We start from the raw sequence: 15,742 nt of genomic DNA, 5'->3' as shown, positions 1-15,742 counted from the left end.
TCCTGCAGCATTGATTATTATGTTGGTGGGCATTCTTATTTATGTCATATAATAATCATAGATAAGATGGAAAATGGTTATTTTGTGCAAGCATACAAAGTATTTATGTATGAAATGGAAAATATTGTTTGATCCAGATTTACACCTTCTTTAAGTGTGAGAGGATGGGAACAGTTCAAGAAGCTATGATGCTGTGATCCAAAGAAGCTTAACAAGTTATTGCCATAGGGTTCTCCCCAATCTTAGTTCTACTTAGAGTAGAACCAATGGAATTCATAGGCATGACTAATATGGGTTTATTCTAATAAATAATAATAATAATAATAATAATAATAATAATAATAATAATAATAATAATAATTTTATTTATATCCTGCCTTCCCCAGCCGAAGCCGGGCTCAGAGCAGCTAACAACAATAAAAGTAACACAGCATTCTAAAAACAAATTCATTTAAAAATAATTTCAAAATCAAATTAATGGCAACCATTGGGCTAGAGTTCTGTGAGGATTACCAAAGGAGGGGTAATGGCCAAAGGTCTGGTGGAACAGCTCTGTCTTGCAGGCCCTGTGGAAAGATGTTAATGGGTTTACTCTGAGTAGAAAGTTGGCTACAAACCTAAATCTCAAAATCTGAGTTATGCAAATCTCAAAATCTGAGTTATGTGTAGTTCTGGTGGCATCACACGTAGCATATACTCCAAAATTTCTCTGATGAAAATAGGGATATCCCCATTCCATAATGAATTAATTAATAATACTCCACCCATCTGACTGGGTTGCCCCAGTTACTCTGGGCAGCTTCCAACATATATAAAAACATAATAAAACATCAGACATTAACAAACTTCCACATACAGGGCTGCTTTCAGATGGCTTGGGAGTCAGATAAGTCCATACCCTCCAACATTTCTCCTAAGATCCTAAGGAAAAAATGGGACATTCCAGGATCAAATCAGAAACCAGGACAGCTTCTGTAAATCCAGCACCGTCCCTGGAAAAAAGGGAGGGGTATACAATTTGTATTTCCGACTCTGTATTTTTCATAATTTTGCAAGGCTCAACCAAAGATGGAATCACGGACAGGGAAAGAATAGCAGTGCATGGGGTGGATTCTGACCCCTATAGCAACAGAGGAAAAAGCTTTTGTAGCCAGAGTCAGTAAGTGTTCCACCCTTCCAGGCCAGGTGGAAATAAGCCAGCAAAGCAGGAAGATTTATTGATCGTTGGGGAAATAATTTTTTTTAGCTAAACTTGTTTCAAATCAGCATAACGGAAAGAAGCCCAGTGCCAAACTCTTATTTAAAATTTAGAAATTGTTCATAGACTCACAGTGTTTCATTTTCTGCAGCAGTTCTTTGTTTAATTTGAAAGTTGACATATTTGAGCACAAAGTAATGCAAATACAATGGAGTGCTGAAATGTAAAGTCAAGTAATGCAATAATTTATTTCAACAGAGCCTCAATTTAATGCATATATTTTAGTTTTTACAGCTATTTCTTGCATGGGTTCCCATTCATGTTTAACTTTTGCATTTTCTACATGTCTTTCCTCTTATTTGATTGTAAGGATTGGGTGAAACTTGCTTTTACATTTTATTCTACTTAAAATAAACATAAAATATGTACATTTTAAACGTTTACACTTAATGACAGGCTTGGAATATGCATTGATATTCGCATTCTATTGTGAGACTCAAACCCATCTCTCTTTGTTTTAGGGCTGTGGTCCATATCCAGGTAAAGGATGTTAATGAATTTGCACCAACTTTTAAAGAAACATCCTATAAGGCTACTGTGACAGAGGGAAAGATCTATGACAGTGTATTGCAGGTGGAAGCTATAGATGAGGACTGTTCTCCTCAATACAGCCAGATATGCAATTATGAAATTGTCACAACAGACGTTCCATTTGCCATTGACAGGAATGGTGAGTTCTTACCGTTGCACAGTTATGAATTCTGAGCCACATCTTTATTTATGGGTTTTTCAGCTTGCCTTTCAGGGCACACCCCTTCCCAGTTGACTCACAAATTAGAACTGCATAAAACAAATAAATTATAACAATTCCAGTCTGAAAGCTGCAAGATTTTAAAATTCCAGCACAGTACACTACAAAAATGTATTCAACATGCATTTAAAGACCCATACAGATAGGGCCATATGAATGCATACATCTCTAGGGAGAGAATGCTGTCATTGCTAAATTGGCCCAGTCTCTAGTACTCTAGTACTCACCAGCTTGATGAAACTTACTTGACTGATGTGCAAAGTAGTCCTAAATATAGGAAGCCAGTGGAACTCTTTTTTCAGGCAATCATGTTTTGACTTTTCTCAAGATAGTGTTTCTATTCTGGTGGGCACTGACTATATCCCTGGTCAAGCTATAATATTTTGTGACAATGAAATATGAATGTTTAATCCGAAATTACTTTTAACTGAGTGTTCCGTAGGAAACTGCTTGAGTTATTGTAGTGGGTATCTGTTTGACAGCATTTGTGATACCATTAGCATTTCTGTGAAATCTCACCAGCACCAGCTGGTTCCATGCCCATATTTTTTAATGCCCATTTTATAGTATATTTTTAGAACAGTCTTTATAGCGTCTGATGGCTTCAGTGCTGGAGTAGTGGAAGATATGAGAGTGCACATACCATACTTTTCTGTGTAAAAGACTAGGTTTTTAAATTTAAAATAAGGTTAAAAATCTGGGGCTGTCCTATACACGGACAGTGCATATGCCCATTTTCTAAATTTAGGGTCCCCAAAAGTAGGGGGCATCATATACATGGGGGGATCTTATACACAGAAAAATACGGTATATTCCTTTAAAAAGAGGTGATATACCTGAGGTCATCCTTGTGCCACTCCCATGACGTTTATTGCAAATTAATTGACTCTTCATTCATTATTTAATTATTTGCTGGCTATGCACTTTTCCTTCTTCAAAATATAGAAATTCCTTAACCAACAGCAATGTGCACTACACCCTCCTATAAACCCAAAAGAGTGCTGTAAACGTAATATATATCCTGTGCTGCTATTTCTCCTGTAGCAAATATATTTTCCCATCCATCATGTGGGACAAGATGTAGCGCTATTGTCTCATTTTAAAGAGAATCCATAGGAGCATCACATGAAGACTAAAATGTGGATTCTTGAGCTCTCTCTCTTGGCAAAAAATCATTAGTTCCATCAAATTTTAAACCCTCAGTTGTGTTTGTTTCTGAGAACCACCACAAGATGACCACTGTTTATATCCCTAATTACAGAGCAGGGAGTAACATCTCTTTTCCACCGGAACAATTTAATATTTGTCTAATTTCAGAGATGAGCATCTTTTATATTTGAAGTTCCATCTGAGGGTTGCCAACACTATAAATTAAAAGTGTGCACAGGGCTTTTGTTTTCTCTTAGCAGCCATTTCATGCTGCATTGCTTTATCAGAAGCATCTCCCCCATTTGACATGGATCTGTCTTTATTTGAGCCGATTTCTCACAGAGAGCAGCTGAGCATCAAATCATAATAACCAGTTAGCAACAGTAAAATGCAAATGGTGGTAAAGAGAATCCCTGCTCTCATTACAATAGCATGAGTGGAAGGGAAATGTTTTGAATATTGTATGGAGGGAGCAATCAAGATGATTGAAATGGAGTTTAAGTAATCAAGAGCTATTTAGTATAGCTGTTTTTTATTGGAGTGGATGCAATGACATGGAATTTTAAAAATGAAGTATAAGGTGCACGTGCTGAATAAAATGTGCACGTGCATGATTCCTTTTGTATTTCTAGATAATTTCTCTTTATTCCAAATTTTGAAGACAATCTGAGTATCTGGAGTTTTCAGTTTTGAAACATTTTGTTTTGAGTACTGCATAATTTCAGCATATTTATCATGCTTGCCTGGGACATGCATCTCAACACATCTGAAAGCAATTATCTCCATGTTCAGGAACATAACTGAATGAGAAGAGTAATTATTCTGATGGTAGGGGAACCTCTTCATTTTGCCATACCTGGCTTTATCTATGCCAGAAGACAGCATGCTGTCAGCCTGGTAGAAACTAGCACATTTTATCAAATGCATAGGGGTGCATCATGGCTAATGTCAGAAAAGTTTATCTTGATAGTAAAATCCCAGCAGCGCTGTTGCTTCCATTTACTGGGGGGAAAGACAAAGTGGCAGTGAGATTGGAGCTGCACTGGTGGAACCAACCAGACATGCTGGCATACTGAAAAGCCCCAATATCACCACCACCCCACCAATCCCCATCATAGTAATTGGCAGTGATGTTGCTGCTGGGAGGCTATTATTGCCGTTCTGCTGTGTATGAGCTGCTCCCCCCAAAATGAGAGCAGGAGTAGAATCCTTAGGAGCAGAATGAAATTTTTAAAAGGCAAAGGAAGTATGAATTCCTTTGCCATGGCAGAGCTTTTATGGGGTAAGGAGTGATGAGGTGCAGAGACAGAAAGCCCATTTAGGAGTTCTAAGAGACTGATTTCTTGTCACTTTGTTGAAATCACACTGTGTTCAGGGTTCAGAAACCAGTTATGATCTTAGAAGAAAAATGGCTGAAGAGGTGTTCCCAAGGGAACAAAAAGGGTGGTCAGTAGGCCCTGAATAGAGAACACTAGACATTTGGTGAGTGTGTGTTGTTGCTAGTCGAAATGTCACAGAGGAAAAAAAGCTAATGGCTCTCAGTTTTCAATGACTTGTGAGGTTATTTCCTAATTGCATTAGGAAAATTGGGACATTGACTCTTAGATGTCTTAAGATTTCCATAGCCTGAAGCACAGAGGGCCAGGATCACTCCTTTCCATTTCAAGCATTTAAAATAGGATCTTTTTCAGATAATAACAAACAAAGAATACACCCCCCCAGGACAGTGCAATATTATATTCCAACACCAAATATTCAAATGTTCAGTACAAGCTAGTTTTCTTTTGTTTTTCTATAAATCTCCATGAAATGCAGGTGGCCTGTATCCATTAACAGCATATGAAATAAAATATGGTTATGACAAGTCTCATAGCTGTCATGAGATGGATGAATTCCTGTACTTCTACAGCAGAAATGATTGCAACAGAATTTGAACTCTGATGGCATGTAATGTAAGATTGGACTGGTCATTGAAGGTTGAACCATGTGTCCTATCACTCTATTAGTGAGGGTGACCAGACTAATAGTATGTGATGTACTATGAAAAATGTGACACAGTTTATTTTATTAAGTAAACCCCCAAAGTAAAATGACTTTCTTCAACCAATGGATATTGCCAAATCCCACCATCTTTGGAAACAAAGGTACAGTGGAGGTGGTGAGGGCCTTGGTACAGCCCTAATAAAACTCTGCTTGCTTGTTAAACCCTCTGTGTGTCATTGCCATTCTTTGTTTCAGAGATGAATAGGCCAACTTATCACTGGGAATTGTTTTAAGAGCAGCTGGGTTACAATAGCAACAGCAGCAGTATCCCACCAGTTTTGGTATCCTCTCTGACTGTGACTACCCTAATCCTAACTCATGGAGCCTCAAACCTGGCAAACTGTCTGGCAGAACAATGTGCCCTGAGTCACATGCATATGTGGCAGGAACCAATTCTGCTCAATTCCTTTTAGTCTCCTTCACAGGATGAAGGCCCACATGTTTTTTTTTTAATTTTTTGGTGTGCAAATATAAACTCCAATAATGTTATCAATGCATACATTGATTCAACAGTCCAGGTACATGTTTTAAACCTGTGTCTCTGTGTTAGTATAGGTTGCTTGCTGCATTTTCTTCATCTGTAGAGGAATGTTCTATTTGTGTCATGGGATAATGAGCACAGAGCACTGACTCACATTTAAGAGAAAACTGCAGCCCCTGCAGCTTCACCTGAGCCCTGCAGAGCTGTGGATGACTGTTGTGGTGTTTTATATCCTTTCCTCCTAGGCACTCCATGGCTCGAGTAGTTTCCCTCCACCTGATTAAAAGTGTTTGTAGAACTCCATCTTGTACCCCATGGATATATCAGCTTGCAACTTTTTATTCAGCTGTAGGGGATATTAAGATTGATGTGATCATTGGGACTGTGTTTGTTAAGAGCACTGTGCAAATAGAAACTGTGCTTATAATGTAGCCCAAATGTACAGAGGACCTTTTTTATATTTATTTGATGGCTAGAGTGACTGCCAGACCTTGGGAGAGAGGTAAGTTGCTAGCTATTTAGCTGTCACAAGAATGAACTCGTTTCTGATATTGTTCTCCTGGAGGCTGTTTTCAAGCTGGTTGAAGTCAATGGCAAGTTGATGGAGTGATTGCCATCGACCTGAGTGAGTTTTGGAATGAGTGCTCATAGACAGTTACTTTTGACACGTGCTACTAAAGAAAAGTTGGGGGAAGGAAGAGAGAGAGAGAGAGAGAGAGTACACACACACACTTTGAATTGATTGATTGATTATATACCTTCACACCCATTTTCTCCTATTTCCTCTTCATGCTGCAGCCTCCAGCACTACATCCCGTACTGTTATGGAAGTACAGAAGTTGCAGTGGGAATGAGGAGCAGGCTCAGCTCCCTTCATCCCACAGAGGTTGGGATACATGACCCATTGTTCCTGTTTCTACCACAGGCTGCAAAATCTGTCCTAAGGGGTCCATGGCAATGCATGGCTTTCCCCTCCCTTTCCTGTCTTCATGATTGTACAGAATCTATTATACTTACACAGGGTAGGCACCAGAAGTGGATCGCTGCCACTTAACAGGAGGGAGAGGGTCAAGGCACATGGAGGTCTGTGCAGCTTAGGCCAGAGCACCAGACACGCTCTTCCACTGTTAACACAATGTGCCAAACTCCCCACCACCTCAACCGACACCCTCTCAGTAAGTGGCTAGGAAATTAGTGTTGCCATTGTGTCCCACTGGACAAGTGGCTACTGGTATTAGGCACTTAATGATGGTAATTTTTCTGAGATATTCTGCTACTGGCAAATGTCAACATTTGCTGAGTTTCCACTTACTGTATGGCCTACTTACCACTGATCTACACAGCTTCTGTTTAGTTTCAGATTAGTTATTTTGCATATTCATTTTCTTTACATGGATTTATTTAAATTCCAGATGTGTAAAATGGTGTATCTAGGGGTTCGCCAGGGAAACTCATGATTTACCTCTGAATCGGACCAAATGGCAATTGGGTTTTCTGTTGGTCCATGCTTTTTAAGCATGGGACAAGTCGAAGTATGGAGAAGCCATAAAATCCTATCAATTTCCAACTCCCTGAGCTGAGGTTCTTGGACTTCAGACTTTCTAAGCTTTGGAACTTGTACTAGATAAAGTTAATTTTTACCTGTATATATCATGTAAGCTGCCTTGTCAGGCTTTGCCCTAAAAGGTTCCCTAAAATACATTAAATAAACAAATACATCCAGGTGTTTTGCCTCATGGGAGCTGGGAATTGGGCCATACTTAGCATAAAGCTTAAAATTTAAAAGCTAAGTGGAAAAAAAATTAGTTAAATAAAGAACATGTAATAAATCTATGAGCAACCTATATTTTAAAAATCTCCAAATGACCTTCCAGAAAATCTTTTTAAAATACTCATAATTCTTGAATTGCATCTCTTTAAAAAAAAAAAGCATTAATGAACTTCAAATAGCTTTAATGAACACACTGATGATTTTTTAAATCTTGGGGGCCAGTTGATATGCCAAGGAAGTTCCAGAAAGCTGTTAATGTTGATTTATCCAACTTCAGTGTCTTGGGAATTCTCCCTGCAGATCACAGAGTAAAGCATTTGTAAAGCGAACACAAAGTAGACAAAGGAATATTTATAAAAGGAAATGTTAATAAAATAAATACACCAAATAAATAATAAGCAAATAACAAAAATATGATAAGTAGACCCGTTGTATAAAGTGCTAACTTGGTAGAAGAGAAGCATTATTTAGACAATTTGTGGAAACTATTTGCTTTTGTGATTTTAGTAGAAACTCAATATGTTTCTACATGTCTGTGAGTTCATATACCAAGCTAATGCCAAATGTATTGCTCTGATTTCCTTTGGACCAGATCAGTGAGGCTGGGGGGAGGGTCTTAGCATCTCGGCAGCCCAAGACCTCCATACACACTGCCAAGGCTTGTGTCCCGGGAGGTCATTTCAGTGTGGCAAACGCAGCAATTTGACTTCACCCCTGGAGGCGCACTCCATTCTCTCTTGAGACAAATAGATGCCAACAGAACAACATATACTATGGGTGCCGTCCAATGCCTCTTTATTGAAACTTCAGCTAGTGTAGAATTTAGTGGGCAAGTTGCTCACTGGGGCAAGACAGTTTGAGCATATTATACTGATCCTGTTCTGACTGCACTGGCTGCCAGTTAGTTTCTGGCCCAATTCAAAGTGCTGGTTTTCACCTGTAAAGTCTTAAATGCCCCAGGACCGCAATACCTCTATATACCGCCTCTCTATATATGAACCTACCCAGACCCTGAGATCATCCTCTGAGGCCCTTTTTCATGTGCCTCCTCTGCAAGAGGTCTGGTGGTTTAAGACTCAAAGCTAAATGCCATAGTTATTTTGGTTGGAAAGCTTAAAAATCATAACTATTTTGACAAAACTATTTTAGTCATGTAATCCACTTTAGTGAATATGTAGACTACAGTATATAGACATGAATACATGTTGAAAATGTTCACAGCTTCAGGATATGAGAAAGATTAAACATTTCTTTGCTACAGAAAACTTTAATCTGTTAGCACACATAATATGAAATGTATATTAAGGTAAAGGTACCCCTGCCCGTACGGGCCAGTCTTGACAAACTCTAGGGTTGTGCGCTCATCTCACTCTAGAGGCCGGGAGCCAGCGCTGTCCACAGACACTTCCGGGTCACGTGGCCAGCGTGACAAGCTGCATCTGGCGAGCCAGCGCAGCACACGGAACGCCGTTTGCCTTCCCGCTGGTAAGCGGTCCCTATTTATCTACTTGCACCCTATTTATCTACTTGAAATGTATATTAGAGTCTGCCAACATTCAGCTTGCAAAGGAACTGTCATTCACCAAAAATGGCCTGAATTAAAATGCTGAACTCATTAGTTAAAGAGACTACTTTAGAATCATAAGGTCCTCTACCGTTTCCGAAGGTGGGAACTGCAAGTTCCAGTTCCTCTCTGTTCCTTTTTTTCTTGTGAACACTGCCATTTCTTTGTTACCAGGACAGGTGATTTGTCACATTTATGCTTCTGTCAGGTTGATTTTGTTGCTGCAGGATTTTATTTTTCATCTGGTAGCACAAAATCCAATCATTTAAAAAAGCTGGGCAGATTCTCCAAAGAGAAGATAAGGGAGATGCTTTCACCACCAACTAACTTTTCCAGTGTATCCACACAGGTAGCAGAAAGTTTGATGAAGGATACTAGAAAGACAACAGACTCTGGAGTGTCCCTGTCACTTATTCCTGATAATCATAGGCGCCGACTCCATGGGGCTTGAGGGGGCTTGAGCCCCCTCAAAAAAATTTTGGGGGGGGCTCAGCCCCCCCAATAATCTCGGGCGCCATTCCAGCAGAGCGCCGCCGCCGTCCCCCGCCTCCTCCCCACCTGCTCCCTCGCCAGCCAGCCAGCCAGCCGCGCGCCCTAGCCGGAGAGCCCCGGCCGTCCCCCACGAGATTAGGGAATCCCCGGGGGCGGGGGCTCCTGCCTCTAGCCCCAGGTTTCCCGCATATCAGCTGTTCCGGAGCTGATTAATAGGCGCAGCACGCTCTCCCCTATTCGCTCACGAGGGGGCGGTGCCACTTTATTTGCATATTCATGAGCTTATTTGCATATTCATGAGCTTATTTGCATTTCACGAGCTTTCCCGGCCCCCCCCCAATATTTTTTATAAGTCCGCGTCCCTGCTGATAATCAATGTTGCCTTTGTAAACCAGGGCCAAAGTCCATGATATTTGTGCCGCAGCGGGAGTCAGGAAACAGAGGCACCATGGGCACATTGTTTCTCCTTGAAGACCCAATCACATATGCTGAGATTCCATAGGCTGTAGGAGGAACCCTAGCCTAGTGGAGCAGCTCAGATTTCATAGGCATGGGATCCTAGGCTTGAGTCCAGAATATAGCTTCTGCTTTGACATTATGATGTGGATGGGGCTGTTGATGGTCATGGTTTCCTTCTTCTTAATCAAGGGAATGGTGGTGGGGATTTTCATTCTCCTGGCACTTTAATCAGTGGAAGTTTTCATCATTGTCAGGGGTGTGCTCAGAGTATGTAGAGCTAAATGATTTGATATTTTTGTCCTGCCCTTTCAATGGTAAATGTAAAGGACCCCTGACAGTTAAGTCCAGTCACGAACGACTCTGGGGTTGTGGCGCTCATCTCTCTTTACTGGCCCAGGTAGCTGATGTTTGTCTGCAGACAGTTTTTCTGGGTCATGTGGCCAGCATGACTAAGCCACTTCTGGTGAAACCAGAGCAGCACACAAAAACACCATTTATGTTCCTGCCGGGGCGGTACCTATTTATCTACTTGCACTTTGACGTGCTTTCAAACTGCCAGGTTGGCAGGAGCTGGGACCGAGCAACGGGAGCTCATCCCGTCGTGGGGATTTGAACCACCGACCTTCCAATCGGCAAGCCCTTGGCTCTGTGGTTTACACCACAGTGCCACCCGCGCCCTACCCTTTCAATACCACCTATATATTCACCTCATCTGGGCTGCCCTGCCAATGAAGTTGCACTTGAACAATGGGCACACCACCATTTCAGAAAATCTGTACCAGTCTGTCTTTCACACGGCACCATATCTCACATTCCATAGCATGGCAAGAATTATGCCTTATCTCATTGCAGCTTTATTATAGCCTTTCAGCCAATGTATCTCATATCTAGATTTTTGCCCTTAATGTATAAATAACCATATGGGTTTTTTTCACCAGGGCGGCACTGAATATTTTTTTCAAATTACGGTATGTCTGGATTCTGTTTTGTTTCCTGTGTCTGTTGAACCCAGTCCTGAAAGCATATGCTCCATCCTGTGTAAGAAAGTAGTGTTATTTTGAGTGTTTGAAGGCGGAGGGGGGGGGGGAAAGGAAAGTTAGATTAATAAGAAGCATTTGGGAAGGTCAGATCTTTCCTTTTGTCCTTTCTGCCCCCACTTTCTGTTATATCTGAGTCCTTTTGTATACTTCAGGCAATTATTGCTGCTTTTATTATATGAACCCAGGATCTTGACAGTGAAGCAATTGCAGTTTATTGTCCTGTTTCACACCTGCAGGGAATATCAGAAATACCGAGAAGCTGAGTTATGACAAACAGCGTCAGTATGAGATAATGGTAACAGCTTTTGACTGCGGGCAAAAACGTGCAACTGAAGATGTGTTGGTACGAGTTGAAGTCAAGCCTGTATGTAAGCCCGGATGGCAAGGTAGGGATTGTGTATTGTTCTTTCTTTGGAAATGTTGATGATGAATCTTGAGATACAAATAAAATGTTAACTCTTTAAAGTTGTAGAATAGTGGCAATTTCTCTCTTTTTTTATGTAATGCGCTTTTCAAGTGATATAAATACTCAAAGCAGAAAGCAATGACAAAACCTTGAAAAAATACTTCAAAACAAAATATTTAAAATATAGGGGAAAGCAGGGGAGATAAACCAACTAGTTCACTAACAGTTAGAGGCTCCCCACATTCAGAGAGCAATCCTACAGCATGGTTCAGCTCTGTCACAGGACCTGACAACCCAGTGTAACTTAAGCTGGCAAAAAGGGTAACTCAAGCACTACGTTAAAGGCTTGTTTTTCCTCTGCTAGGCTTAGGTTGGCTTAGCCAGCAGCGGCCCTGTTCCTGGATCCGGCTTCTTGTGCATAGGTTTGCTCCCTTAATGACCAGGTGCCTGGCTAAAGCAAGAATGACACTGTTCCCGGGATGCCTCCTAGTATTCAAGGTCAGGCAGATGGGCAGCTCACAAGGAGCAGCAGCAGTAACAGTGATCACCGCTTCTTCCAGGAGAAAGCATCAATTCATGCTGTAGCCCAGGGCCCCAGCTCTTACTTGAGGATACCATGTGCTGGCAACAAGTCTGCCTGTTTTGTTTTTGTTTTTTAATTAAAGTTTTTGTTACAACTGAATAGTGCCACCTTCTAGCGAGAGATGCTGGGGTTTGTAGTCATAGCATCCACTTCAGCAGGATTGGGCTTTCAAACCACACCTGCTTCCTCTTATAAGCAGTGCCGGATTTACGTATAAGCTAAACAAGCTATAACTTAGAGCCCCACTCTCTTGGGGGCCCCTCAAAAAATTTAAAGGAAAAAAACAACCGGGTGTACATTTCCAAAATATCAGATAAAAAAAACAAATAAAATAAAACCTACATACAGCAACAGTGTTTTGTGTTGTGTATGAGGAGATTTCACCCCTCCCATATCCAAGAATCTGCTGATGAGTCTGGTGATTTTCCAGAGAGGAGGGGCGGTGTTCTGCTCTCTACTTATTCCGCTCCAGCCTAACGTCAGTCAGTCAGTGTGTCGGAGAGAGAGACTGAGTGTTAGAGATTGTGTGTATAGATAAGGTTGCTGCTAAGAGCAGCTGCACACTCAGTGCAGTTCAGCTTTTTCATTTAGCTCTGTATATAGTTGTATTATAGCTGTAGATAGAATAAAGAAGATATTCTACAGAGCTGCTCTCCGAGTCGTTTATGCTCTGCTATACTCTGCTGTGTGACGACTGTCTTTTTGTGGAAGTGAATCCGGCGCTCACAACTCTAAGCTGTGAGTCCACAGCACTTTGACCTGTTCCTGTGCAGAAGGTGGTCTCTGGAAGTGCTACCCAGCTCGCCTAGCCCAGTCGGGGCTGAAGTGTATGAGTCCAGTTGGTGGCACTGGCTCAAGGGTGATGCTGACAGTGTAGGCTCCTATGATGTAGTAAAGGGCCCCGTCTGCTAGTCTGCTCCCTAAAATATCACTTGTTTGCTCATATCTATATATAGGGGGCCTACATTCTGCATGTGCAAATGGCTTTAGATACCTATTAGGTCCATAAATTACCATATAGCATATACTCAACACAAAAAACAGCGACAATTTGTTGTTGACAAAGCACAGCTGGACATATAAAGGGCCCCATTACCTTCAGTAGCTTAGGGCCTCATCAAACCTAAATCCGGCCCTGGTTATGAGCCCCCCCTTTGTTATTGCTAGACCTTATTGCTACATTTTATTGCTAAAACTGAATGAATCTGAACACACATCTGGAAAAAGGTCCTCCCATATTATGTGTTCAGGATTCAGTTCCTAAAATGCTTTAGTTTGAGTTGATGGGTTAGCTTTCAGCCTTACGTACTACTGTTGGAGGCAGTATGCCTCTGAGTGCTGGTTGCTGGGAATCTGGGATCACAAGTAGGAAGAATGCCGTTGCCCTCAGGGCCTTCTTATGGAATTCCCATAGGCATCTGGTTGGCCACTGTGAGAACAGGATATTGGAACTGATGAGCCATTGCTTTTCTTCTGTTCTTATTACTCAGCTCAGGGAACACCAGGTACTGATCCCTATTTCAAAGGAGCAAATATGTGCATTCCTCAAAAGTTAGGATATCAATGGTTTTCTCATATGTTTTAGTATATTTCTCTCTCAATGCAGATGAGATGCTTTGTTTGTGTGTTTTGTTTCTGATGATTTGTGACTAGTATGTGGCACCACTCAAAGGTTCATTTTTAATATAAGACTTTCTTATTGCAACTGATTAAGTGTCAGATGTGACCTATTTAATAATCCATTGGGATCAATGCAGAGGTAGAGCATTTGAGGTAGGAAATCTAGGTCACACTCCTTTGTGATTTCTACAGGTGCTTAGAAGTTGTTTTCTTTTTTTTAACAGAGAGCAAGCATTGCTTTTAATGGATAGGGGCATACATCTGGAATATCCCCCCCCCCAATCCCATTTTGGAAACAAGAAACCTGTGTGTAGGTGCAGCAAAGTGTGTAGGTGGGAAAGTGCAGCAAAATATATTTGATGTGATTGTCCACTTATTTATTGTTATTTTATTTTTAGTATTATTATGGCATGAACAAATTCAAACTTCAAACAAATTTCATATCCAGGATTTTGAAATAGTTAAGTTAGTCTCCCCCCACCCCCACCCCAACTGCAAAGGTGATTGCTGCTTTTTAAAAATTCACAGCAGGTTTAGCCCTAACAAATAAATTACTGCAGGACAGAATCTGAGCACTTGTCTCTCAATTCTTCTAAGCTTTAGAATCTGCAGTCTAGTGAACTTTCAAAAAAATGGAAGAAAAGCAATGCTTATCTTAGAGATATAAACTTGTGACCTTCTGATCTCCTGATGTGCAGTGCCTCAAAATGGAATTCTATGAAATAAGGTATTCAAAGGCTGAAACACCAGAAGTGTTTTCTTCTTCAAGATGTATTATAGCTATTGATCCTTGACTACTTAGACATTCTTTGTGTATGTGGCATAGGCTCAGCAGGGCATTGATGACCTGTGATATGTTCTGCAACTTCCTGTTTCATTGATATTAATAGAGCCATAAAAAGCAGTACCCATCCTCTGCATTCTACTTATTTATCTTGGATATCTTGGGGTTATATTCCAGACTGCACATATCCTAAAATGCCGTTTATTTGGACCTTGTCAAGTTTTTCATTTTATCCAAGTTTCATAGAATGTATAAATCAAAACATCTGTAGGCTATTTTGTAAGGCCTTTCTGCATAGTAAACTTTCCTGATTCTCCAGGAACCTTCATAATGTGTCTTTGATAATTGGGTTGGATGTTTCCTTGATTTAATTCTTCATCTCAAGATCTCCCTGACCATTTTGATCAGGGGGACATTTGCATATCCACAGTACTAAATTATTCTTGGGGTATGATATTACCACCTGCAATGATTCTATAGAGGAATCTGCCGCTTTTGAGATTTCCAGCTTTCAGGACTCTGTGAATGCCACAGAGTAGACAAACCTTTAGTAGATAAAGTAACCAACAAAACCTTATGCCAAAGAAATGCGGAGCTAGTAATAAATGATGTGTTTTATGAAACAGAAAGGCAGTAACATGAAAAAGTATACCTCTTTAAGTCATAGGAAATATTATGTGCATTATTTATTCTTGTTTTGCAGAGGAATCAAATTTTGCTGTAGGACAATGATTGACACTTTACATGCTGTATTGTGATAAGGTGATAGAAAGATAGTGTCCAAAATCAAACAGCTGCTGAGTTTATGTATGAATTCATACTGTTGCTTATATGCGGTACTTTGCACTAACAAGTAAATACAAAAATTGCAGTGATCATCCATCACAATGAAGGGTGCACAACAGCAAATGCTCTTTTTAAAAAAAGTTAGGATGTAATTTTTAATCAGATTTATCAATATAATTCAGGTCTTGTGAAACTGGGATATAAGAAAATGTAGAAAGAACATGCCAGCTTGCTTCAGTGCCATGCTAGTACCATGGGGCAGCCCAATAGTTCTATGTATTGGGCTTTGAGGAGAATGAAAGGCATCAAAGTATGCAATATGAGACCAGACACCTACCTAGTCCAGAATCTTGTTTTCCACAGAGGCCAGCTATTACGAATCTGATAAATCTCTAAGAACATGAAGCAGCAACCCTGTATAACTGTTGCTTTCCTGCTGTTCAGAGGCATGATGCCTTTGATCCTGGAAGTATTATATAGCCGTTGATACTCTTATCCTCCCTGATCATTTCTCTAGTCCCTGATTCTACAGTATATTCTAACTTCTACATGTTC

General features: G+C 40.6%; 1 protein-coding gene across 1 annotated transcript in view; it reads left to right on the top strand.

Moving 5' to 3' along the window:
* Positions 1-15,742, top strand: part of CLSTN2 (calsyntenin 2) — a 347,890-nt gene that overhangs the window by 240,117 nt on the left and 92,031 nt on the right. The window contains exons 4-5 of the mRNA XM_082221771.1: positions 1,720-1,928; positions 11,245-11,394. Coding sequence (XP_082077897.1) covers positions 1,720-1,928; positions 11,245-11,394 — 359 coding nt within the window. The remainder of the gene's footprint in view (positions 1-1,719; positions 1,929-11,244; positions 11,395-15,742) is intronic.

Source organism: Podarcis vaucheri (genome assembly GCF_965113315.1).
Source record: "Podarcis vaucheri genome assembly, chromosome: 5".
Classification (NCBI taxonomy): Eukaryota; Metazoa; Chordata; class Lepidosauria; order Squamata; family Lacertidae; genus Podarcis; species Podarcis vaucheri.
The sequence above is the reverse complement of the archived record's forward strand: the minus strand, read 5'-3'. Positions and strand labels throughout refer to the sequence as shown.